This window comes from Drosophila ficusphila, unplaced genomic scaffold (genome assembly GCF_018152265.1).
Source record: "Drosophila ficusphila isolate 14025-0441.05 unplaced genomic scaffold, ASM1815226v1 contig_198, whole genome shotgun sequence".
NCBI classification, from domain to species: domain Eukaryota; kingdom Metazoa; phylum Arthropoda; class Insecta; order Diptera; family Drosophilidae; genus Drosophila; species Drosophila ficusphila.
In genome coordinates, this window is record NW_025064092.1 from 2,073,921 (window position 1) to 2,100,550 (window position 26,630).

General features: G+C 40.1%; 1 protein-coding gene across 1 annotated transcript in view; it reads left to right on the plus strand.

The window, feature by feature from the left end:
• Positions 1–698: 698 nt before the first annotated feature.
• LOC108094640 overlaps positions 699–26,630 on the plus strand; it is a 54,624-nt gene continuing 28,692 nt past the window's right edge. The window contains 2 exon segments of the mRNA XM_043207346.1: positions 699–1,370; positions 21,275–23,197. Coding sequence (XP_043063281.1) covers positions 23,045–23,197 — 153 coding nt within the window. The 5' untranslated portion in view covers positions 699–1,370; positions 21,275–23,044.

Genomic DNA, 26,630 nt, shown 5'->3' on the forward strand with positions numbered 1-26,630 from the left:
ATGGGCACTCGGTTTAGTTCAGTTCGGTTCGTTTGGGTTGGATTCCATTCGCTTCAGTTCGGTTCGCTATGGGTTCGCTTTTGGTTCGTTTGGTTCGGTTCGGTTTGCTCCTGGCTGCTGGCTTCTAGCTGCTGCCTGCTGCCTGCTGGCTGATGGCTGCTAGCTGGTGGCTCCTGGCTCGGTTGGCTGCGCTTCGTTGGGCCGCGCCTCGCCTGGAGTCCTGTCGCTGATGCTGGGCTTTCCTCAATGAATGTGTGAGTGAGCGGGGAACGTGAATGTGCGGCGAGGTGGGTGGCAAAGTGGGTGGGAAAGTGGGTGGCCGGCGGGTGGCGATGCGGAGGCGACAGGGCTTTTGGCTTTGGGCTTGGCTACAAATTTTTTTTGTAACAGTCGCGCATATTTCCCCCTTGGTTTCACCGCCCCTTGGTTCCATCCCCCTTTGGTTCCACCCCCCTGGGTTCTACCCCCCTTTGGCCACCCAATAAAGAACTCTCGGGTCTTCGGGCCATTCGGTTTGTTTTTGTTGGGTTTGCTGCCGCCTTCGGGCTTGACTCTCGGCTCTCGGTCCTCGGTTCTCCGTTCTCGGTTTTTATCGCTTCTCGGCCGTGTGATAAGCTCTGGCCGTCCTGGCAGCTCCTGGCATGGCCTGGCCTGGTGGTCCTGCTCCAGCTCGTCGGCGCTCAGTGCCAAACTGTCAATCGTGTTGTGCGGTCATGTGGTGCGGAGCCAGCGTGCGCTCGCCTCCCATCATCATCGCCCTCTGAGTGGTCTTCTTCAGTCCTCTCGAGCCACAGCCACAGCCACAGTCACAGTCACAGCCAGAAGCCCAAAAACCAAACCAAACCAAACCGAAACCAAGTCGAGTTCCCCGACGAATTCAAGTTCCGAATCCGTATCCGAATCCGAAACGAACTGAAGGATTCAAAAAACGCCAGGAGACCCCCAAAAATTTTTTGTTCTTGTTCCTCAAGTCCCTTGCAACATTTAGCCAACACAAAAATAAAAAAAGAAAATTATAAGCAAAGTGCTCAAGTGCCAACATAAAAAAAAGAATTAAAGATAAAGAAAAAAACCGGAACCCAAGCAGCCAAGCTGAAGAAAATATATATTCAATAGATGTGCCTCCGTCAAAGAAGAGGAATAAATATTTTATGTGCAATTGTTAACGTTTTTTTTGAGATTTTTTGTTCCTGTGCGGTTTGAACACGAGTGCGAACAGAACAACAAGAAATTACAAAGCCAACAACAATAACAACAACAACAACAACAGCATCGAAAACAACTTCAACAGCAACAACAACAACAACAACTATAACAACAACAACAACAACTATAAAAACCGACAACAAGGATGAAGAAATGCTGCAAATGTGCGTGAAATGTAACCAAAAAGCAGATGTAACTAACCAAAATCGTACATGTAAATTATAATATATATAGATGCTTAAAGTATATTTTTGCTCTGCATATATTTGGCTGCTTTCCCTGTCCAATGTTTTTTTTTTTTGATTTTTTGTAGCATTTGTTAAGTGGGAATTATGCAGTCTTCTTCTAATCCAATTTGTGGCCCCAAAGTCAAGGCGACTGAACTCAGTGAGTGTGCGTGTGTGTGCGTGTGTGTGGGTGTTTCTGTTCCAATTAGTTGACAGATTACGCAAAACTAATGCCAACATTTAATTGCCAGTTGTTCCATAGCCGCAATTCAGTATTTTTATTTATATAACACGACATCCAGAGCCAATCTCCGCCAGAATCCCCAGGAACCTTCTTCATATTCATCTCGATTCGACCCTAATGAAGTTGTGTGACTGAGGGGGACAAAAAAAAAAAAAAAAGAAAAAAATTACTCAATCGTTTTTGGTGTGTGTGCCAGTCGGTGTCCCAGTATGGGTGTATGGACGTGTGTGTGTGTGTGCTAGTGTGCCTGTCTGTGTGACAGTCCTTGTGCCACCCTCGATTTAGGCCTTTTGCCACTGCCGCCTCTTGTCTGCGCCTTGTTATTTTTACAGCTCCTTGAGCCACTGACCAAATTTTCCCTTCTTTCTCCTTTTTTTTTTTTTTTTTGCGTTGGCTGTAATTTCTTTGCTTATTTTCTTTTTTTTTTTAGGGGGGAGGGGTTGCAATTTGGGGGCGGAGGCGGTCCTCAAAACTCTATTAGCTTCATTATTAATAAAGTTTTCCCTTTTTTTTTTGCTGCTCCGCCCTAATGATATTTTCTTGTATGGGAATTTTCAAAGTCGAGAATTTTTGCTGCCGTAGGGTCGGGAATTTGATGAGGGGTTGGCTTGAAAATTGAGTGATTATGGGTGTTGTGTCGGAATGCGGGCAATAATTTTGCGTATTTTTGGGTCCTCATGTGTGCCTTTGTTGTATTTGTATTTGTATTTCGGAAAACCATAAATTTTAGTCGCACAACTTTTCCTTTTTATGTGGGATTTACGCTTGAAAGATGTGTATACTTTCTATAGAACACAAGTCTCGAATTGTTTTATTTATAAGCAATACAAAACTAGAACACAACATACATTTTGATTATTAGCTTTATTAAACAAATCAAAAATATTATTTAGAAATCAGCAAAAACTCAATTAAATCTTATATTGGACAATTAAAATGTCTAAAGAGTATCATGGTTAATTGAACTGACAAAACATTTCACTAGTAAAATCTCTTCCATTACCCGTAACTATTTCAAGTTATTTCAAGGATAACAGCTATAATTGCGCTTAATTAAGTAATTTAATAATGAAGCTAGAATCAACCTCAATTTGGGTTAGAACTGAGCGTAATTGGAAATGCAATTCGAAGATTCCATCATGGTCAACTATTTGCAAAGATGTTCTCCTGTTGCCAATTAAAAATATTTCACGAATGGTTAATTAATGGACTAACGAAGCGGTTAACCGATACATTACACTTTGATCAATATTTTGGCTGATTGCACTTGTTATTTTCGATTGGGAGCAAAAGGAAATACACTGTTCGGTGCATAGTTAAAGTTACTAATTAAATCGCATTTGGCTGCTGACCGATGGTTGCATTTTAATTAATGGAAATACGAGAGCCAGTTTAATTTAATTGCCACATCGCTGTAAATTTCGGCGTTGCAAAATGGCCGGAATGCAACTTTCGCTTTGCTGCTCACAACATTCTGCCATTTGTCGCTTGTCGAATATAAATTTGCCTGTCCCAACAGGACACACATTTCTACGTGTGCATGGCAAAAACACAGTGCTGGTCAAAACAATAAGATATACCACTTAATTTAATTGATTGATTTAAGTCATTCAAGTTTTCACATCTCTTTAATCACATTGAGTATTTCAAATTAATTTATTTGTAGAAATTAACTTCAATTATACACGGTAGTGAAATAAACACTTTTAATTTGGTGGTGGCCTTTTGAAAATAGATGTATACCATTTTGAAAGTAAAAATATACATTTTACAGATGGTTGATTTCTTTAAATTTTAATTAAATTATAAATTATTCTCCTTCTAATAAAAATAAATTGGTTTTACTAAGTAACTTTTTATATGGCGTATGGGCAATATTTATAGAAATTAAATAGAATGTTTGTACTTTAAAGTACGGAACAATATTTGTTATTTAGAGGGGCTATCTGTCGATGCTATTAACTTGTCCAATACTTTTACACACACTCGGCGGACGTGGGGAATCCCCATTGACGGCTGTGTCCCACTGACGTTGCCCATACGCCGTGTATGCCCGCCTGGAAATGTTGGCTTGTTTGTTTGCTCGCCGCTGGTCGTTTGGTGACTTTCATGGGCGAGAACTCAATGTTGGTGGGGGGTTGGATTGGGGGGTGGAAGAAAGGAGATGAAGAGGGGGGGTCTTGGAGCTTTTTAGCCAGATTGGCTGCCGATTTTGCTGTTGATGCTATTTTCGTTCGGAGCTGTGAATGAATGTCATAATCGATAATTTAATGTGCAAAGTGGCTACTCGCCTGCCGGGCTTTTATTTTATTTTAGGTCTTGTTTCCTTTTTCTTTTTTTTTTTCTGTTTTTCCTCTGCAGCCCATTTTATTTATATTTTTTTTTTGCCGCTTTTATTTTTTGGCCTTTCCCGGCCATAAACGTGTTTAATTAATGGCAATGACACAAGCACTCGCTCGCACACACCCACACACCCGAACACACACACACAGTAACAATCTTGGCAGATTAAGGATATGAAAGAGAGAAGGCCGGAGACAGAGAGACTGGATGAAATAGAGGGGGAAGAAAGAGCGAATAAAATGACACTCGGCCAGTCACATTCGAAATGTTCACAAAATAAACACCAAAGCAGAAGCGGCAAAAGTAAGAGACACACACACTAACACCAACACACAGACAATCGCATTTGCAGAATGCTTAAGAAGAAGAAGAAGAATAAGTAGAAGAATAAAAGAAGGCGAAGGAGTAGAAGGAGAAGGGGAGGCGTGGCGGAGAAGGAGACGCGAGAGAGAGCAGAAGAAAAATGCCAAAGATGCCGACTATGAGGAAGGACAATGGCAAGCAGACGACATCTTGCTAGTAAGTGTGAATGTATCTGTGTAAAGGACTCTCTCTGCCCCAACCCATGTGTGTGTGTGTGTGTGGGTGTGTGACAGCAATAATAATAAAAAGCTAGAAGACCATGTGTGTGCGTCTCTGCGTCTCTCTTTATGCGAATGCCAAAAGGAAATGCCAAGAAATGAAGTGTTTCTCCCCCACACAAGCATAAAACTCACACACACACAGCACTCTCTGTGCCACACTGTGTGTGTTAATATGTATGTGTGTATTAGTGTTGGTGTGTGCCTGTGTGTGAGCCCTACAATTACATAATATGGTACGCGCATAAGACGAAAAGTATTGTTAAAGCCTTTTTGATTTCATCGTGCATTCGCAGCTGGCATGGAAAACTATGCCACGCCGGGCGGAGATTTCCCTTTTTATTGATTGAATGGCACTCGGAAAACAGGGGGGTGGGGAGGGGGTAAAAGGGGGAAAAGGGAAGAGAGAGAGAGGGGGGACGGGGTAATAGGGAGGCGTTTCCGGCTTGAGCCCCAAAGTGAAAGTGAACTGAATTTCAGCTCAGATCCTTAACACGTCCTTACTTGGTTCGTGTGTGTTTGTGCGACTGTGTGTGTGTGTGAGTGTGTGTTTTCGCTCAACTTAAATGCATTTGTGCACAGGGGAAAAGGCAAACATTTTTATTTTCCCGTGGCTCAACACTTGTCCTAATATAAAAGCTCTAAAAATATTGTGTGGGCTTACCATAAGGACATTTTAAAAATGGAAAAACAATAATAAGGTTCTTACAGAAATGTCTTGTGGTTTTTAACAATTTAATAACATAAAACTGGGCAACAAATTGGAATAATTAATTTGATTTTGAATACTAGAAGGAATCTATAACAGTTTTATATATATACCATAATCTTGATAATTGTTAGCTTGTTTTATTTAATTTTATATATGGAGACCAAGGTAAAGTAAAATCTAAATAATTTTAAATTGAGTTTTAGCTTTGTTTTCATACGGTTTTTATTTGAGGTGAATATATGGAAGAATTTAAGATAACCGATTTTTTCCTTTCTTCTGGGTTGGGTGTGTGTGTATGTGGGTGTGTTTTTTCTGTGGCTGTGAGCGTTTGTCCTACTGCCCTAATGAAATTACAAAGTCCAACGATGAGCTGCCAACGCACAAAATGCACTCAGTATATCCACACACACACACAAATCACACACATACACACATGACAACCAAGGAGCGGCTGCATTGCTTCATTGTCGGACTGTCACTCACACATACAAACAGATATATATATGTATATATATTACGTATACGCACACTGGACGACACCGATAGTGTGTGCGTTTTTCATAAATTGCATTTAGTTGGCCAAGTTTTTTGTTACTTTTCAGTTGATTTGATTTTATGGTCTGCCAGGATCTGTGTCCTCGTGCAAACGAACGAACGAACGGACGAACGAGTCTGCTGTGCGGACAAATGTGTCCGTAATGGATGCCAAGTTGAAAGGGGTTTTATAGAGATTATTTATAAATGTTATTACGCTGCTGAGAATGTAAAAGAGCCCGTCGGGGATGTGTGAAAAAGTGGAGATTTGATCGCTTAAAAAAAGGGTTGAGCACTGCATGTTTTCGCAATGCGATTTTTTCACCCGCTTGTGAGAATAATGGAAAAGTGAATGGGGTGAAATATAGAAAAGATTACGGAAAAAAATGGGATAACAATTATATATTCGAAGGATTTCAAATCGAATATTAAATTCAAACTCAGTTCTTTATTTAAATCAGTTCAATATGCTTTTGTGTTCTATAATATTTTTTTGTTTTATAGTATCATTTATTAATTTCTTTCCATCTAATTTAACCTTTAGATGTCTTACTTTCGCCTTGTCTGTTTTGTATTAAACCTTTAACAAGCTCCTTCCGTTTTCCCCCCCAAAAAAAAAAACCATCCACTCAAGCTCCACTTCTTTCACCCATTTACTTGAATTTTATTTCTACCGTTTCTTTTTTTTTTGGGGTCTCTGTTTACCTTAACTTTCGATTACCCGTGAAGCCAAATACCGAGAACCATAAAAATCGTTGTTACCTTCGTTAAGCTGGAGCGAAGCGACTTGGTCTTGGGTCCTTTGGATTCCTTTTGGCTCCTTCGGCTTGGCTGAGTGACTTTCTCGAGGGGAAATGGGGAGATGGAGAAGGTGAGAGGACTGACTTCTGGCCACCATTTCCGAAGGGCTGTCCCCTTCGAGAAAGCGGCAACTAACTCATTTGCCAGCCAGCTTTATCGCCGCATCTTGGCTACTGCGTGGTACGTGCCTATTAGCCGGAACGTGTTTCATTCGAATGGCCGCTGGTGTAAATGGCAAATGGCGAATGGCGAATGGCGAATGGCGGATCTCCCCCAGTAACAGACACTCTTTACCATTAATTTCCATTTTGATTGGGTTCCACAAACCCCCTACGAATACCCACACCCACGAAAACTCCTTCCTCGACCTTTTTTTTGTTTCATCTTGGACAGCGAATCAATCAAACATAATTTACTGCGTTATGCAAAAATGAATCTTGATGGTTTCTGCTTTTTTTTTTTTGACGATTTTTATTTAATTACGCCAGTGCCCAGAAATTGATTGTATGCCTCACTCGGCGCAGCTGCAATCAATCACTGGGTTCGCCTTAAAAGGGTTGCAGACCCTTGCACAAACACATTTTCGACTCGGGTCAGGGGTCATAATAGAATGACCCCTCTGTCGTTCCCAACACTTTCTCTTCGCTTCCAAAAACACTTCCTTCCGTTTGCGACATTCCAAGAAGGTTTGTTACTTTAAGAGTATCAAGGTAAATGAAGCTAAGTTGTACATCAAAAAATAGGAAAACAATATAGACTATACAAAATATACAAAGCACTTTCAATGTGTTTTTTTAAAGGTTTTTAAACCATTCTGGACTCTAAACTTGAGAATTATCTAAAAGTGTTGCATAATAAATAAACGAAAGGAGTACAAAATGGTGGATTTTTCGTTTCATAGTAAACTATTTAATTAATTTGTATTTTTTAAAAATATATGATGGAAGCTGAAAAAAAATGAACTGAATTAAAAATTACTTAAGATCAAGTTCAAAATTTAATGAACTTAATAACAAATACAGATACAGTATAAAAGGGAAAGCCAATTAATTAGGTATTAAAATTTGAATATGTCTTACAACTTTTTAAAGCAAACATAAATGAAATCTTATTTTTAGTGAATAAACATAGCAAACCTTTTATGTGGCCCTAAATCATCAAGCTGAATTTCAAGTTTGCCTTAAAATATGGACAAAAGAAAGCAGGAAAGTGCGGAAAGCATAATTTAGGAAGCATCCATCAATTAGCTTCCGATGAAATATCATCCTTATATACCCAAAAAAGTGGTCCACCATCGAGGGTATGAGTTTTGTTTTTTTTTTTTTTTTTTGAAGGGGGGCTGTTTCCCCCACTCGAAGGCAGCCAAATGACTTGAAGAAGCCCCTCTAAATGCACACCAGGGACCCACGGGCGTCCATGAAAAAAAGGCACACACATGAGAACCGAACCGCCCACCGAAACCCACCTCCCCCCTCCCCCTCCCCCTTTCTTTATGGAGGGTGTGTGTTTGCATGGCCTTTTGCGTGTGTGCGGACATGAGGCATGTCAAATAGTTGTCAATTATTTTTATTACAATTTCCCTTTTTGTGTTTGCGCCTCGACTTGACTTGAGTTGGCTTGTTTTCACAGTCCCCCTTCCCCTCCCCCTCCCCTTTTCCCCCCTCTTTTGACCCTCTTGTGAGGCACCTTCAGACGCACTTCGTCACGCCCCTGCCCTCTGCTCTTTTATTTTACACAACAACCAACACATGTAAGCCTGTCAGGAGGCTTGTACACCGAAAAAATCAGTCCGAAATAATGATCGATGGGCTCTAAATTCGGTTTAAAAAGCACTTCATCTTCGCCTGTTTAATGGCCGTGAAATTCAAGCCTAAAGAAAATGTTTGGGAATAGGAACAAAAAAATGCTAGGTCAAAGATATTTTTCAAAACAAATTGATTTTTTACACAGACATTTTTTGTAGGATTCTTTTTATACCAAGTGTTGCGAAAAAATGTTACTTCTTAAATCTTTAGAAATTTGAGGGAGGTAGGATATTTATATATTTTTCAAACCATATTTTTAAATAAATTGCTTGTAATTTCAGCTCTTTGCAAAAATGTACTTAAAGCACTCAATAAATGTTCTGATTAAACATCCTTAATAGTTCATTGCATTCTGTTTGTTTTCGCATCGGCTTACAGTAATTAAAATATGGGCATGCATATTCTCCGCGCAACCTTAAACATTTTTAATTAAATGTTTGCAAGTCAAATATGGCATTACCTTTCATTCGCCAGACGAAAATCATATTTCTTTGTGTGCACAAGTGTGCTAGTGTGTGTGCGAGTGTGTGTGTGGATGCGTGCGAGGACTATATGTTTTTCGTGTCTGTGTACTTTGCCTTTTTTAACGCATTTATTATTTCGACGAGCGTCTTTTGTTGATTGCCAAGCGAGAGGAGCGAGCATTCGCGGCATTTCGCCATTCATTCGGTGTCCTTCGTCCTTCGACGAAGCTGGGGGTTCAAGTGTAGGCTTAATTGGCATTCATCTGCCAGTCCTGCGATTGTATGAGTGCTCTCTATATGTGTGTATGCGTGTACGGTTGTGTGGGTGTGCCAGCGTATTTTATAATTTTTTCCATTTCACTCCGCCTCGCTCATTGCATACACATTTGAGCTTCCTGCTGCGGCACTTTGCCTTTTCTGTTGCTTTTTACGCCTTCGTGCGCATTGTGCTCACTTTTCCTGTCATTCGCGTAATTGTGTGAGTGCGTCTGCCTCAGTGTGTGTGTGCGTGCGTATTCGTATTCGCCATCTGCATTTGTATTCGTGTGCATGTGCCATTTGATGGAAACAAGCTCAGCCAGCTGAGTCCTTTTCTGAGCTGGTTACCTTTTCTTTTGGTCGCTGCACGGCGAGAAAAGCCATAAGAGAAAGAGCCATCTAATCTTATCAATAAAGATTTAATACAATATGGCATTTAATTATTGCAACAATTAAACTGCTTAATGTTTAATAAATATGAATTCAGAGAACATTATTATTCATATTTTTATTTGTAATTTGACAACAAATTACAAGGGAATCATAAATGCCAAATTTAGTTAGATTAACTGAATAACTGCAAACGAAATGTATACTTATAAAAACTAATTTAGGAAAATTATTTCATTGAATTATAAACAAAAATTTAAATCGATATAGGAATAGTTTAATTTAATTTTAATATTTTTTTGTTTCAAGGTGAAGCCCACTATAAAGTTTATTTAGCTGAGTACTTATAAATTAAAAATTAATTGTTTGAAATTTTGTGCATCTTCAAATGAAAAGTAAAAAGTATTCTTGTGAATTGAAATGACCTTTTTTCTCCGTGTGCACATTGTGTCGCCGGTCTTAACAACAAATTCAAATCCAGCGGAAGTAATTTGACGCACATGCGGGGGTCCTGACTGACTAACTGTGACCTAGCCCCCGCCCCCCGCCCACCATTCACCTCAACCCCTCCCACTCTGTCCCCTTTCCCTCCCCCTTTTTACCCAACAACTGCTTACCGTTCATCATTTGAATTTGAATTGACAGGCAGAGGACGAAAACGAGAAGAAGCTGTTGGGGTTTTTTCGGGGGAGGAGGGAAGGGGAAGGGAAAGGGGAGGAAAAGTGAACCTCCGAACGAGTTGATGCCAATTATGTGTGTGCGTGCCGCTCTCTCTCTGTGGGTGCGAAATGATGCTCCTTGCATACTTTCATCTTCCCCCTTTCCCCTCTTTCCCCTCTTTCCTCTCTTTCCCCTCTTTCTCCGCCTCAATTAAATATTTAAGCTAATTAGCTTACACTTTACAGCCAGACAAAAGTTGATTGATGCGAGGCGTTAAATAATTATGCCTCCTTTTGGCACTTCGTCCTTTATCCTGGAGCCTGGTTCCTGTATCCCTGCTCGCCTGCTCGGCTTTTTGGTTGAGCGGTGCAATTAAGTGCAAAGGCATTAAGGGGCCAATCCAATGAAGTGTGTCGGTGTGAATGAAAGTGAAAATGGAAATGTAAATGGGAGACAGGTTAGCTTGTATCCACCTCCTCCCCTTTATGTGTGTGTGTGTGTGTGGTTAAGTGATGGGCGGATGTTAGGATGCCATTGTTGCCTCGAATTGGATTAGCAAATTTTGAATGGCACAACGGCATTCGCAGCATTCGAAGCATTCGCAGCATTCGAAGTATTCGGAGCATTCGAAGCATTCGATGCGATGTTCAAGCCAATCGAATCGGCACTTGTCAATAACTTATTTATGCGTTCGTTGTTTGTTGGCCAACAAAAACGGGGAGGGCGGTTCGAAAAATCAATTGGCTTTAAAATACATCTCGCTAAAGATAGACGAACAGTTTTGGGGCATGCATATTTTATAGGATACTTTTGGTAAACGTCCTTGATTTTACATATTGCCCACATCTCGTTTTATTCCCTTCGAAGGGCTTGCGAATATTTAATACTACTGTTAAATAAATAAATGCTGGTTTTATAGGCTTCTGGCAGTCATTGTGATTAATTTCAAAGGATTTAAACTGGAGTTTGCATGTTGAAAGCGAGTAAATTGCATTCGAATAATTAATATGGTTTTAAATACTCAATATATATTTTATAGGAATGCAATTTAAAAATTCCAATGAGAGGAATTGCGGCATAATAAGTTTACTTTATTTGTGTCTTACAATTTGTATGTTTTTTACACATTTCTGAATTTGATATAATAATTATATGATTAATATAAAGATAAAGTATCAAAAATATTTCTATAATCTGTAATTCAACTTCGTTATATTCTTTTTTCACATTTTTAAGTATTTTTTTGGAATGTCTTCATCAAGCGTAATCATCCATTATTTTGTTAATTCGACTGAAAGTCCATTGCAATTCCCTTTGGCAATTTTTCGCTAAACGAAGCGGCACGTCCAGTGGGAATGCTATATTATCTCGGCTTCAGAAGTGTTAAGCCAATTCGGGCCAATCCACGCCGCCTCATTTTACCGCCGCCAATTGCATTATTCCGCTGCGAACACGCGGCGTATGCGTAATATGGCGTTTGGATGCGATTGAGCAAAATTAAACGCCCGCCAACTGGCAGCCACCAACGGCATGGCCATTAATTTCCATTGCCGCTGCCATTAAAACGTTTTTCAATTTTTCAAACCGTGGCAAGGTGGCCGAGCCAAAAGCGACAGCAAAGGAAAAAAAAAGAGTGGGAAAAAAAGAAGAAACAAAAAGTTCCGACATTGAAAAATTGTTGAGCGAAGCGGGGGGATAAGCAGCTAGTAGCTAGTAGCTAGCTAAAAGGACGAAGGACGAAGGGCGAAGACAGGAGGCAGCAGTCGACAAGCCATCGCACATTTGGAGCAAGGCCTGTGGGCGCGAGTCCTTAAATCAGCACCACCCACCACCCACTTTTGGCCACCACCACAGACAGCAAGAGCGATAGGTAATCGCCACCATTGCATTGCCTATCGAATGGGGTTAAATCGATCCCATCCATCCCATTCCCACCGATTCCCTCATTCTTTTCCTTTGATTTGATTCGACTCGATTCGATTCGATGCGATGCGATAGAGAACTCTAAGTCAATATATTTGGCGGAAGGAATCAGTGAGGGATTCCTGATTGGAGCCATGAATCAGTTGAGCAGGATTGACTTGAGCTTAGAGAGCACCTGAGTCCAATTGTAAGTGCAAAACAAATAATAATAATAATAGATTCACAGAACACTCAAGTAAAGCAGATTAATGATCGAATTTAAAAATTGAAAGGATTGCTCTAAAATGATAAATATAAATTAATATTGTAGTTTAAATTATTTAAGGAAGAACTCTCTTTAATTGTTCTAACCTCAGAATTCTTATAAAAAATAACCATATATCTTGTGATAATAACTTTAGCTTACTTCTTGTGAAATTAATACCCTACATTCCTTACCTACCCATTCCTGTATATTTTGTAAAATTAGTACATAAATAATTCCACATCACTGACTTGAATTCGAGGAAATAGAACCCTGGGGTTCCCATAAATGATTCCACATCTCCAGCAGAGGTTAAAGGGAGTTGAATTAATTTCGGGCCACATACCACCTGCCTCGCTCTGCTTGCTTAAATGCCCATACATTACGCATACGCCCAGTAGGCCCCCCCGTCCCACCCGCATTGCGTATACGCCCAGTGGAGTTAGTTTCTATAAATGATGATCCATATCTCCATTAGGGACAGACATTCCGCAGGCAGAACAAATGAATTCCATGGAAATGTCGCAGGCCGGAGTAAAATTTAAAGGACCCCAGAACAGCATTCGTGGTAAATTTATGCCTGGCAATTTGGTTGCCTCAATGTTCCAGCGGCACTACGCAATTTCCAACGCGAAGGAGCGAAGGAGAGTGCGCCGCATTACGTATACGCCTGGTGGACCCATTCGAATGCTAACTAGCTGAAGCTGAAGCTGAAGCTGAAGCATCCGCAAGCAGGTGGCCGAAAATAAAAGCTAGCTACTAGATTACGTAAGCAACGTGGCGCACTCAAAAAACCGCCATTGCATACAAACAAACATTTAAAGTCGGGAAATAAAATAAAAGAATAACAGGAAAGCGGCAAAAATCAAGAGAGAGTCAAAGTGCATTAAAAATTCAACGTCTCTGCGAATGATTTTTCACTTTGGTCGCTTTTCCAGCAGAGGGAAAAGATGATAATGCCTGGTGATTGCGTTCATTGCATCATGTTTCATGCAGAAGGCGAAGGATCCCCAGTCCTTATACCTACCCCCTCCCCCTCCCCCCTCCCCTCTTGCGCCCCTTCTCCAATTCCCGTGTCATGTGTGCTCCCCATTTTCCCCAGCGTTCACTTTATTTTCCTCGCTTTTCCCCCCACACTTTTCCCTCTCACTCGCTTTCACTTCGAGTGTGGCTTAATAATTTTATTGCTTTCGGTTACGGTTTTGTGCTTTGCCCGCCGGAGACTAAAGGATATGTGTGTGTGTGTGTGTGTGTGTACTATATATGTGTGTGTATGCTCGTTCCACGGCCGTAATTGCATTATGCCTTTCGCAGGGAAAACAGTTTTCTTTTAATTGAATTTCACACAAACCGCTCAATCCCCCCTCGCTCCCCTCGCTCTCCCCTCTCTCTTTTCGCCACGGCTTATTTGCATAGTCTGCAAAGGGTTTGGTTGGCTGGCGATATATAAATCACCGGCAGGCAATCCCCGATTCGAATCGAAGACAAACAGGAAGACTGAAAGACGTCTTCCCGACTTCCCAACTGATATATGACCTTTATTATTGTGAGTGTTCCTGCCGCTGTATCCTTGCGAAACTGGCAAGGGTTTTTGGCTTTTGGCCGGGCGATAAATAAATCGGTTTTCGGCTGAAGAGGTGCCACAACTCGCTAAGAATTTATTACGACGACGGCTTACGCGGCGTATGAGCAATTCCCGTGTGGCGTGGCCTGGCATGGAGTTGCGAAACCCCTCAGCAATTGATACAAAATCACAGAGGCACAAATTGCTTCATCTCGGGAATGGAAATCGTATGGCCAGGACTTTCGATGTGGAATGGGGATGGATGTTGAGGGGTTGGGGCTTGGGGCTTGGGGTTTGGGGCTTGGGGTTGGAAATGGTGGACGGATGGTTGATTCACTGGCGTTGACTGAGTGTCATGTTTATGCATGAGGCAATCCACGTAACGAGCTGCCTGAAAGCCAAAACGCATAACCGACTACCCACCTCAATATGTCCGATTATCGGGGTTGCCTCGATTCACCAAAGATTTCGCCATTCGAGAGATTTCCGCTTCAAGTTACAGATAGTAAATTAAATTGGCAGATCATATAAAACATACGTTTGGTGTTAATTCATTAATTTAACTTCATTTGTTTCAAGCACAATAATTGATTTATTCTAGTGAAAAATTAATCTGAAAGGCTTTATGAAGTATATAACAATAATTTAACTAGTTTCATTGTGAACTTGATTCTGCTTCACTTATTTAGTTTTATATTTCCTAAAACTTGTATTAAACATCAGCTTTATTTATTTCACAGCTAGTAACTACCAATTTCCACTTCAAATAATTCAATTTAAATTCAAGTACCTTCTACTTTTGAGTACCAGAAAGCTAAAAACACATCTTAAAATTCATCACAAGTGCATGCTTTTTATTAAAATCAAATCAAATCACTTCGCATTCGGATTTTTCATTGCTTTATTGACATTTCATATACATATGTTTTATTTCTCGTTTTTTCATGTCTCGCATATTTTATTTGGTCATTTCTGTCTGCCCTTTATATTCTTTATTCGAATATTCTGCCTTCTCGAAATTCACAAAAAGCACACTAATATTGTTGTTTAGTCTGCCAAACAAAGGCTGAGTATCCAAAAAAAAAAAAAACACAGATTTGCTATTGGTTCTGCATCCGTGAACGCATGTCCTGCATTATTATTCCGAACTTAAACAGATACAAACTGGGAAAATGGCACTGTAAATACAAAAAATACATATATGCATTGGCTATTATTAGCTCTTCCGGACTTTAATCTATACTCTATTTGTGCGTTCAGGTTCCGCAAATTGCACAAAAAGCTATGTAAAAATAGAAACCTTCTGCATTCTGTATAAAAAAACGCGCTATTATTGGAATTTTTTGCTAGCTAAATCCAGCAAGTTGCGCAATAATGTTGATATTTTGTCGGGCAAACAATAACTTAGTGGGTATTATGTTTTGTATTTTCTTTTTTCAGTTTGCGTACTTCCAACGCGAATCGCATTACGTTTGCATTTTTGCAATGGTAGTTTTGTTGGGGCAAACACAATCGATTTTAATCACATTATCAGGTGGGTAGCACGTAGTCGTCACTCGATGGGGATTCTTTTTTGGTGAAAGTGAAACTGAGATGGCGAAATGGTATTGGTATTGGAGCGGCTCATCCGTGGCACTGATGCGGCGATGCGGTGATGCTCTTTCATGCAAATCCGTTCTCATCCTAATTTATGCTGCGGCTCAGTTTACAAAATTTACATGAGCTTGCCTTTTTGGAGGAAGCAGGGGGAAAGGGGAAAGGGGGTAGGGGGAGGAGGGGTGTTGATCCAAAAACCAAACCGAACAGCAGCTGCTTGACCTACTCCAAATCCGTATCCCCCGGAATCACTTAAGTCCGGCTATATGCATGGCCAACAACATGGTAACATTTGGCTTTTTCGAGCCCACCAAACTCACGCCCATCGAAAAACTTCATATTCATAACACACACACACACGGCCACTGTTTTCTGGTTTCTGTTCTCTGTTTTCTCCTTGTTGCGGTCTTAAGACACAGAGCCAAAAGGAAAAACCCCTGGAAAAACCCAAGAAAAAAAAATAGCAACAAAAAAGGACAAAGGACGAGCTGGGTGGACAGCAGTTTGGCTACTTAGTGGCCAAACATTTGACATAATCGTTGATAAGGGATTGCTTAACAGAACGAAAAGAGAACTGCGAAAAGGACCACGCACCAACTGAACTCCACACACACACATACACACAAAAAAAGTAAAAACCAAAATAAAAAAAGAAAGAAATGTAAAAAAAAACATAGATGAGGGAAAATGTAAGATAAATAAAAGGACAAAACACAATCTGGGCGAGTTTCTTACCTAACTGAAATCGCAATTGGCCCGAGTAAAGAAAAATAAAAGAACTTTCAAAGCGAAATGTGGGTCAAGCGAACTCAGAGGGTTTTCGGCGAGATTTATCGATGGCCCATTCGGATACACATCTAACTGCCAGTATCTCCTATATGTTTTGTCCATCATTAATATTTTTTAGATCCTCATAAAGGAAAAAATAATGCTTTACAATTATTTTCATTGAAATAGATTATAAATTTAGCATAATGTTTAAAAACTAGATGATAAAGTCCTTTATTTAAAAATGAATTATTAACAATTATTATTAAAAAAAAACTAAGGGAACAATTTTATTAACACTCTAAAACACTTGAAACATAAACCGTAATTAATATTTTAAGTAATAATGGCTACTTTTCTTTTCCAACAAAATATTTTTTTTATTTTTCTTTGCTTACTTGAAATAATTTTAGCTTTTGATGTGTTGCCTTATTTTTTTTGCCCGCTGCTGTAAATGCTCAGAATTGTTCTATCCAAGAACCATCGCTCATAATTTGAATTCCCTAGCTGACGCCTCAAAAAAAAAAAGTAGAATAGAAAAAAAGGAAAATAGAAAATGTCATGCATTTTAATGTCGAATCGGGGGACACGTGTCCTCTAATTAACCGCCGAAAAAACCAATCAAAATGCGCCTGTTGTTTCTTGTGTTGATTTTTATTCGACGGGGGGGCTACGAATATGAATTTTACATAACGCATACGCCGCGTGACCCCGCTGCGATAGCAACCAAACGAAACACCCCCCTTCCCCTGCCCCCTGCCCCCTCAACTCGATAAGTTTTTGATAAATATTGTTGCCTTCGCCTCTTCGGCCTGACAAGTGGCTACCATTTTTTAATGTCACTTTTTGTGTGTGCTTGTGGCCACAAAAGGGGGGTGGTAACCACCCAAAAGGGGAGTAGTAGAGGGAGAAGAGGGGAAGGGGTAGGGGTAGGAGGAATGCCTTCACTGCCCAATGGAGCGTACATTTTGAAATTGAAATCGGCAGGGGCGGCGGCGGAGCAAAAGGGAGCCACATCAGCAGCAGCCGCTGCCAGTTTCTCCAGTTTTTTATCTGCCCGACAGTTCAGTGGATGCTTCATTGAGTTTTATGTAGAAAAATGCGCAAATATATATAACCAATATATACTTACATACATTCATATATATATATATTGGTGTATATATAGAGAGATGGGCAGTGGATCTGCCTGACCAGGCAAAAACTCATAAAACTTGCTGCGACTCCTCGGCTCCTTTTTGCTCCTTTGGCTCCTTGGGCTCCTTTAAGCTGGTTAAGCGTTCGCACAAAGTGTTAAGTCTCTTACTTTGTTTTCACCTCCCCCCCACCTCGACCCTCGACCCTTGACCCCCGACCTCTGGCCAACATTGTGCCCCTCCCCTCTCGTTACAGGCGAAGTTTACGTCCCTTTGCGGATGTTTGAATGCTTTATAATTACATTTTATGTGCCATCGTTGTGTATACAAGATGCCAACAGGTGCAATCCATCGACTCTTCGAGAAGAATTAAAAGCCTGCGAGAGCACTTCAAAAAAATAGGGGATGCCAACTGAAAACTAAAATATTTTTTGGAGCTCTATTTCTATTTTGAGGGAAGCTAATTAATTTGCATCTTATTTCAATGTATGTGTTGGATTAAAGCTGATATGAAAATTCGTTATAAATTTGCAGATTATTTTAAATTTTAGCACATTAAAAATATATAATTATTTAAAATGATTTATATATACAGTCGACTCTCGTTAATTCAAACCTGCGATAATTCGAACCTCTCTATAATTCAAAGTTATCACGAGGTCCCTACGAAATCTCTTTATATTTCGAACTAAATCAATACATTTTCATACACTTGGTAATTCGAACGAAAAAATCATTGATATTTAACAAAACCACGCGTTAATTCGAACTCATCAGCGTCTAACACTCGACAATTCAAAGTTGCAGAGAAAAAATTTTGCGACAAGTTCAAACTTGCCTTTGTTTTTGTTTTGATTATATAGTTTTTGACGCACACACTTCTTACGAATTGGTTTGTGTAGTTATTCAGTTACTGTTACTCTTTCGTTGGTATGCATATTAAAAGTTGGTGTTAGCTATGAGCCCTAGAAAGTATAAAGAACCTTTGGCAGAGGTGTCAGTTAAGGAAGCAAGATCCTCATTTGATACCTTACAAAGCTTATGTCTACAAAACGAAAGTGATGAAAAAGTATTTCATGCACTTTTTCTCTTAAAAAAAAGTTATTGAGCAGTGTGAGCAGCAGAACTGTGCTTTAAAGCAAGCCAGCATAACAAAGTTCTTTCGAAAATTTCGAAATTTCGAACCATTTGATATTTCAAACACTCGATAATTCGAAATATTTCAAGAGTCCCTCGAGTTTCGAATTAACGAGAGTCGACTGTAGTTTAATTCAATATAATAAATTTGTTTGTTAACTTTTAAACTATAACGAAATTCGATGATGCGGCTTTGGTTTTCTCTGTAGCAGCTTTGCTCAAAAAAATCATTTATATTGAACTTCCTTAAATGCCAGACCAAGTGCAGAGCTTTTCCCGCAGTGTAAGAGTACAAGGTAAGTCAGGAGCCCGGTGCTCCGACTTGGTTTACTTAGTTTACAGCCTTTATTGAATGTTTGCCTTCGGCTCCATGGATTCAGCGTTGTAATTGCTCGAGTTTGATGGCCAATCGTCGTATCCTGTCAGCAGGACCCCCCCACTCTCTCTCTTTCTCTCTCTCTTTCTGTGGAAAATGTAAATCCGCGGAAATCGAGCGACAATATCTGATACCCGAGGCGATCCCACTCATACTTTTGATTTGCATTTGCGACATGTTTACAGTCTCCTGGAGACACGAAATTCCCTGTTCGGTTTCAACGAAAAAATCATTTATTCCTTTACCATGGTGCAAAAATCCTTGGACCGTCGATGGTGGTCCGTAATAAATCCATTTCCGAAGGGCACAAAATGCGGCATTGTCTATCTAATGAATGCCGAATGCGAGTGAATGCCAAACGAGTGCCAGGCGAATGCCGAGTGAATGTCGAGTGTTTGAGTTCGGGGAACGAGTGAATAAATGCCTTACTGAGTGGGCGATGATGCCCGATTGATTGCCCAATAATGCTGTTGCGCCCGATTTGGATCGGGAATTGGGCTTGGGTTTATTCGGGGACGATTCAACAGCTGAATAATAAATACGAATTACTCTACGCTTGATTTGCTCAGCGATTGTAATTCATTAGAAAATTGCGGCGAAACAATTGCCTTGCTTATAAATATTCAATGCTTTCCGGATCGAATTGAAACATTGATGGATGATTTATTTGTTTGTTTGTATTTATTGCAATTACTTCTTGTTATATTCACTTGACTTCATTTAAGCTTAGTGAATTATTTTAACATTATTTATTGCTAACATGGTTTGTTGGTTTTTTATTTTAGCCAAAAATAGAGAACGATTGCCATTATGAATACGTGATAAAAACACTGAATAAATATTATGCAAGAACAGGAAATCTTTATTTTTAGCCATGCAAAAAAGGTTGTGTTTATTTTTAGTTTGACATTTTGCCATCCACTTTCCGCACCATTTACATAAATAGATATATCAACATTTATAGCGTTGCCTTTGGCTAATAAATGGCCCACCCGAAACTGACTAATAATTGAAAATTATCCGAAGCTAATCAGTATGATTTATTAGGGTCGAGTGGCCGTACCTAATTAGATAAATGCCTGGCCTTGGCCCCACCAACCCCCCTTCAATCGCCCCTGCAACCCCCGTGACACCCTTTCAATCATTGGCCATCAATCACGGCGACCGATAGTTGAGTTGGGCAACTTGTCCAACCGAGAAGGTTCAATTACGCACAAATCAAACTTGCCGCAAAGTTAATGAACTTTGCGCTGACCCCCACACACACACACACATACACACACACACACAAACACACCTTTGACAGTTGCCATCACTTTTTCACTTTTTCTTCTTCTTCTTCTGCTTGCACCACCACCCACAATCTCCCACCCCAATCTCCATCCCCCAACTAGTATTTATTGCGAATGACTTGGGCTCAAAGTTTAGTATTTAGCTGCAAATGGGGCGTGTGTGTAAGTGTGTGTGTGTGTGTATTTGCTCAGCTCCAACAATATTAATTTGAATTGCAATCTAAACAAGACACTGCAGACTGTGTGAACGAGATGGAGGTGGAGGTGAACTGGAAGAAAACTGCCTTCTCTATATAATAAATCTAAAGAAACAATATTTTATAGAGGCTCTTTCAAAATAAAAGGTTAAATTAAAGCTTAATTTGAATATTTAATCTTTTTAATAAGTTTTAAGTATGTGCGTTTTTTGTATATCACAAATATTGACAAATTTTTCAAAAATAGATTAAAATATTCAGGTAACTCACAAAAGTAGACTACAAAAATTCAATTTAGAATAATAGATCTTTTGATAGTTTTTTGTTATGTTTGCTGTCTTAAATTTGTAGTCCTTATAAATTCTGCAACAAATTTTTGGTTTTAAGCTTAAATAGGGATTAACTAACTTAGACCTGTTGTTAGTTAAAAGTACTAAAAGATGAATTTTTTTAGAAAATACAATTTCACCACCTTAAAATTGCCTTGATGCATATTTTTTTCTCTGTGTAACTGTGTGCTGTGTGCAAATAGCGATGGGGATGCTGTGGTTGCCCTTTAAACGACTTTTGGTCCTTGGAATTCGGTGAAAACTAAATCGTTTCGGTGGCAAGCACTTAATGATGTGCGTGCTTTTGTTTTTGTTTGTATGTGTGTGTGTGTGTGTGTGTGCTCTGTTCTCTACTATTCTGTTGTGTTTTTGTTGTGCTGTGCTTCGCAACTAAATTGTTAGACGTTTTAATTAATTTCCACTTTAATGTTTTCTTACCTAAATGTTCTCCCTTCTCTCTCTCTCTCTCTCCACTTTTCGCCTGCAGGCAAAAACAACAACAACAAAAGCAGCGGAACGACGAGCGAAAAACGACAGCGGCAGCTACAGATACAGATACAGATACAGATACTTGTAACTAAAGTGACATGAGGCCTTAAAAACAATAACACCAAAGCAACTACCAAAAAAAGAAGAAGAAGCAGCAGCAAAAAACAACTAAAACAAGAACAAAAAGGAAACAAAAAAGCGAAATAGGAACAAAGGATACACGAACTACAAACAAAAACAAGCAACCGTAGAGCACTAAAAACCAAATTACAAACAATTAAAAGCGAACCGAAGGGAAGGATCCTCCAGAGAGAAAGCGCTTGACAACGGTACTGCAGCCACGCCCCCCTCCAGAAAACGCACATCCGCACTAACAGAGAGAGAGCGAGAGAGAGAGAGGGAGGGAGAGGGAGAGGGAGAGGGAGAGGGGAAGAGCCAGCTACATGCCTCAATGGCAGCAGCATCGTTTATGGCCAACTAAAACTGAGCAGCGGTCCCCACAAAGGACCCACGAATTCTCCTCCTGGCCATCAGTCCATCAACGCTGGGACCTTTGTCTTTGTTTCGCATCAGCAACAGAAACAGCAGCAGCAGCAACAACAACAGCAGCAACAGCAACATCAGTAGAAACAACAGCAACATCAGTAGCAACGTAGCAACGCCACCGAAGGCGGCAATAAAAAGGTCGCTTTTGTGTTTCGGGTGTCGACATTCCTGCCAGCCCTCAAACCCAATAGCCAGGTCGTCCTCCTACTACTCCTCCACTGGCTGCCACGCCCACCCCCGTAAAAACGGTGTCCTTGTCGTCATCCTCAGACGCCTGTGGCCACTCAATTAAGCCCAATTCAACGCAACTTGAAAGCGACAACGGCAACAAAGGGCATCTGAAGCTAAAGAAACAAAAACAGCGGAAGGAGGAACAACAATAGCTGCAGAAACAGCGGCAACATAAATAATACTTGAAGCTATACACCAGCAATATCAGCAGCTGCAGAAACACCAGTAGTAAAATATATACCATAAAATAGAAGGAAAGAAAGAAAAGAAACAGTGGTTGCAGCATCAATAAAGGAATCAGCAACATAGGGAATTGAATTGGGCAGCAGCAACATCGCAAACAAACAAGCAACATCAGCAGTAGCTACTCAAAACAGCAGCAACTTGAAGATCAAGTGGAGTAAAAAAACAGCAGCAACATACGCAACACTAGCAATAAGTGAAGTAGCAACAACAACAGCAGCAACATTTGCAGTAGAAAAGTAAACAGGAGCAACAACTGAAGTAGAAACAACAACATCTGGAGTAGAAAAACCAACAGCAATAATTGCAACAGCAGCAAACGCAGCTGCAATAGAAAAAGGGCAATAAAAACTATTGAAAAGCCAGCAGTACAAGCAGCAGCATCTATAGAAACTGCAGTTGCAGCAGCAACACAAGTGGCAAATACAGCAGCAACAGCAGCAGCAACAACAGCAGCAGCAGCAGCAGCAGCAATACAAGCTGCAACACCAATAGCAACATCATCAGTAGAACGTTAGAAAAGCCACGCCCACGTTAACGCCAACGCCAACGCCTCCGCCCACTCGCACACACCCACAAAAATACGAACAGAGGGTGAGGCAGAGAGGGGAAAGGGAGGGGGAGGAATCAGAGAAGGGCGTGGGCGGCGGGAGGCGGAGAGGAGGAAGCGGCAGAAGCGGCAGAAGCGGCAGAAGCGGCAGAAGCGGCGGAAGGAGCAAAGGAAGCGGACGGCCGAGTGGATGTCAGGATGAAACTGAGCGTGAGCGCGTATCGGGCGCATGCATCCGCACACAAGAAGATCCTCTCCAGCGGCTATCACTCACAGCTCAACTACGGCAGCACTGGAGCGGCAGCGGCATCCTCCTCGTCGTCGGGCGCCACTGCAACGGGCCTATATGCGGTGAGTCCACCTATCATTTTCCACTTTCACCTCCACAGCCACTCCCACATTCCACATTCCACGTCCACTTTCATCCTCATCCTCGTCCACTTTCCCAGTTGGCATTCGATTCCCAGAAGGACATTGCTGTCTGTCTGCTCGTTGGGTCGTGCTTTTCGGCTATGTACTTTTCATTACACTGAGGGAAAAAGCCTACCAATTAGCTACCATCCATTCGAAATTTGCAGGAAATGGATTTGCAGAAAAGTGAGCAGATCCTAGGACTTTAAAGCCTATAACTTTTCTAATTTTAATCTGATTTACAAGTGCCATGTATTTATTTATTTGTCATTAAAATGTCTATCAAGCTGCATCATTAGTTTATTTTTGATTTTTCGGTCGAGGTTTTGTCGATTTTTATGATGTCCCCCTTTCAAAATTAGCAAAAATTGGATTAGCAGAAAAGTGACAAGATCCTAGTTTATTTATTTACTTTTTTATTTCAATGTTCAGACTAATCAGTGAACGTTTCGCTATTATTTTTTGTTAGAGTTAAAAATAATATTTTAAAGAGAGAAGAATGTGTTCAAAGACCTAGAATATGATAAATTATCATTTCCCTGTAGCCCTGCCATACTGTAGCCTTCCCCTCCCTCCTCCCTCCCCCTTTTATCATCCATTTTGCAATATTTCCTCTAATCATTTGCCGCCCTCCGCCTTTTCCGCTCATTAATGTCGTGTGACAAACAAAGGCATAAAACTTAAACATTTTTGATTATGAGTTTTACTATTACGGTTATGTCCATGGCCATGGTAGCTACATTTTAATGATATTGCCGGCGAAGGGCAGCGCGAACATGGCCATATCTCAAGGAATTAGGATTATAGCCATTGCTTTGCCCAAAATAGTTGACAGAAGCAGCCTGCAAATAAGTATCGGAAATCCATTCGGGGAAATTGCCATGAAATGCAGCCTGCTTTTTATAGATGGTGCTCAAGTTTTAGTTCGCATTTTATCATTAATATTTATAGTTGGGACAAATTATTGGGGCTATTAAAGTAAGCGTTTGTAAAACAAACCTAATGGCTCTTACTAGAACGTAAATAATTGTCCAAATTAAGGATAAGGTACTTTTAAACCTCTCAAACTTGTTAGCACAATTTCACCAGCATTGTTCGCAGGATTTTGAACAACTTTTTAATCGAAACTTGGTTTAACTCGTTACCTGAACTAGGTACGAAAAATAAAATACATATTAAAGGGAGCAGCCCGGATCGGAATGAATATTCATTAAAATTTCCAAACTGACTGAAAGTGAAAGTTATTAAATTAGTTTTGAAAGCGCTGTCCGAATAGTTTCGCAAAACCGATGCACAAGTGCTTTAGCCCTCGCTAAATTACGTAAAAGCCATTAAAGAAAATCAAGACTCTATCCAAAAAAAAAAAAAGTTGCCAACTCGCCGGCAATTTGTGCCCTCGAGTTCGCTGCACCCGAAAAATGGTTCAGTTTTCCTAGAATTTGCAGGAAATTGGAAATTGAAAAATCCCCTTCCTCCCCAAAAAGCGCTAGTATTTATATATACATCCGATTTGTCACTGGCTAATTAAAACCGGGTGCCACACCTCACTTTCCAGCCCATCATAGTTTTTGGGGAGACTATTTATGGAGTCCCTTGATTTTCGGGGGCTGTCAGCCCAACAGCTCGACTCTCAAAAACCAGCAGCACGGGACCACAATAAATTCCAATCAAGTTTTGTGGCGCACTTAATTGCCATGTCCACGGGCGGCAGCTGCTGGTGGCACGGATCGGAGCTCTATATTTCTGTTTCCATATGTATGTACAGCTGGGGTCATTAATAAATGTGCTGCATACAGCTACAATGTTCAAAGAAGTTTTTGCATTTTACGAGTGTATTTCTAACCAAAGGTTTTCCAAGCAGTACAATCAAAAAAAGGGTGTTACTTTTGATAACCTTTCTTGGGTCACTTGATAATTAAATATTAATTGTAGTAACAATTAACAGAATTGAAATGAATGTATTTTTGAAGAAGAGTTAATCAAGCTAATAAATATATTATTTTCCAAAAAGATGAGTTAATTAGACCAAAAAATATATTAAACATAAATGCCACAATATTTATCATTTTGTACTATGGTGAAAGGAGTATAATAATTAATAAATATGTTCAATAGATTTAAAAAGTAGTTTAAATTTATTTTAAGGAAAGATATGGTATTAAAACCTTTATCATTTATATCCAATTTAGAGACAATATATTTTTGGGTGCCTTTACAAAGTGCGAAGCAAACAAGCTAATGCAGTCGTAGTTAATTATTATTTCCTTTCAATTGACTGCTAACGAGCTCTGAGTGGAGGGTTTGCCATTCGATTCTGCAGGAAAGTGAGAGGACCACTATTATTTTGACCGCAGATGTGCATGGGGGTTTCTATTGGCGAGGTAGCTCACAAGTGAAGCTTAATCTGGCACTGAACCGATTTGTCAACTAATTGGTGGGAACGGCGTACAAATCCCGCCAGATATGTTATGTGGTTTCCCCTATTTGGACCGTCGGCCAAATTGAAACCCTCTGTTGGATTTATCCAGTTTTGTCACGGACACACGCCCACTTACACACACACTCATAGGCACACACACATAGACATAAGGGATTTGGGATATGGATACGAAATACGGAATACGAGCACCGTCAATTTGTCCCAATGGTCGAATCGAATCGAATCGAATCGAATCGAAGCTTTCAAGTTTGTGGCACTCGAGTACTTATATAAGTACTTTTGTGCCCCAACTGCCAATGAAGCTCACTTCAAGTTGGTTTTTGGCCATTGGCGTTAAATTAATAATGGTTTTTGGCCAACAAGTGCTGGCTGGCCCGACACTGATCCAATCTGAGTAGCTGGCGGCTTTGATTTTATTGCGTTGCCTGCAATTCGAAATGCCGTGATTAGTTCCTCATCTAATTCTTAATTCTTATTGATTTTGATTTGAGGAGCATTGAGAGCAGCATTTCCATGATTTTGTTAGCCTAAATCCTACTGATTTTGTGAGATTTTCATGAGCATTAAATATTAATAATTGATTTTGGTAAAGCAAGTTCCTTCTTTCGCTTACCTTTGATTGTATTACCTGATTATTTGTAGGTAATTCTACGATTCTGAGTGAAATAAAATTGTTCTTTTGTTACAGTCAGAACTTCATTGAAAAGGCTATTTAAGTTCTGAATTTCTGCTTTCATTCGATTCCCCTTGAAAGTTAAATAAAAACTCATTCGACGTAAAAAGCGTGACTTTAAGTCAATTTCTGTTTTCAGCGAATTCCGACAGGAATCAATAATGCAATATTTAAAACCATGCTTCGACAAAAGTTTCCCGAACTCATGGACGTTTTTTCGCCACCCAACTTGTTTGCCAGTTTTCCCAGTTTTTCACCGC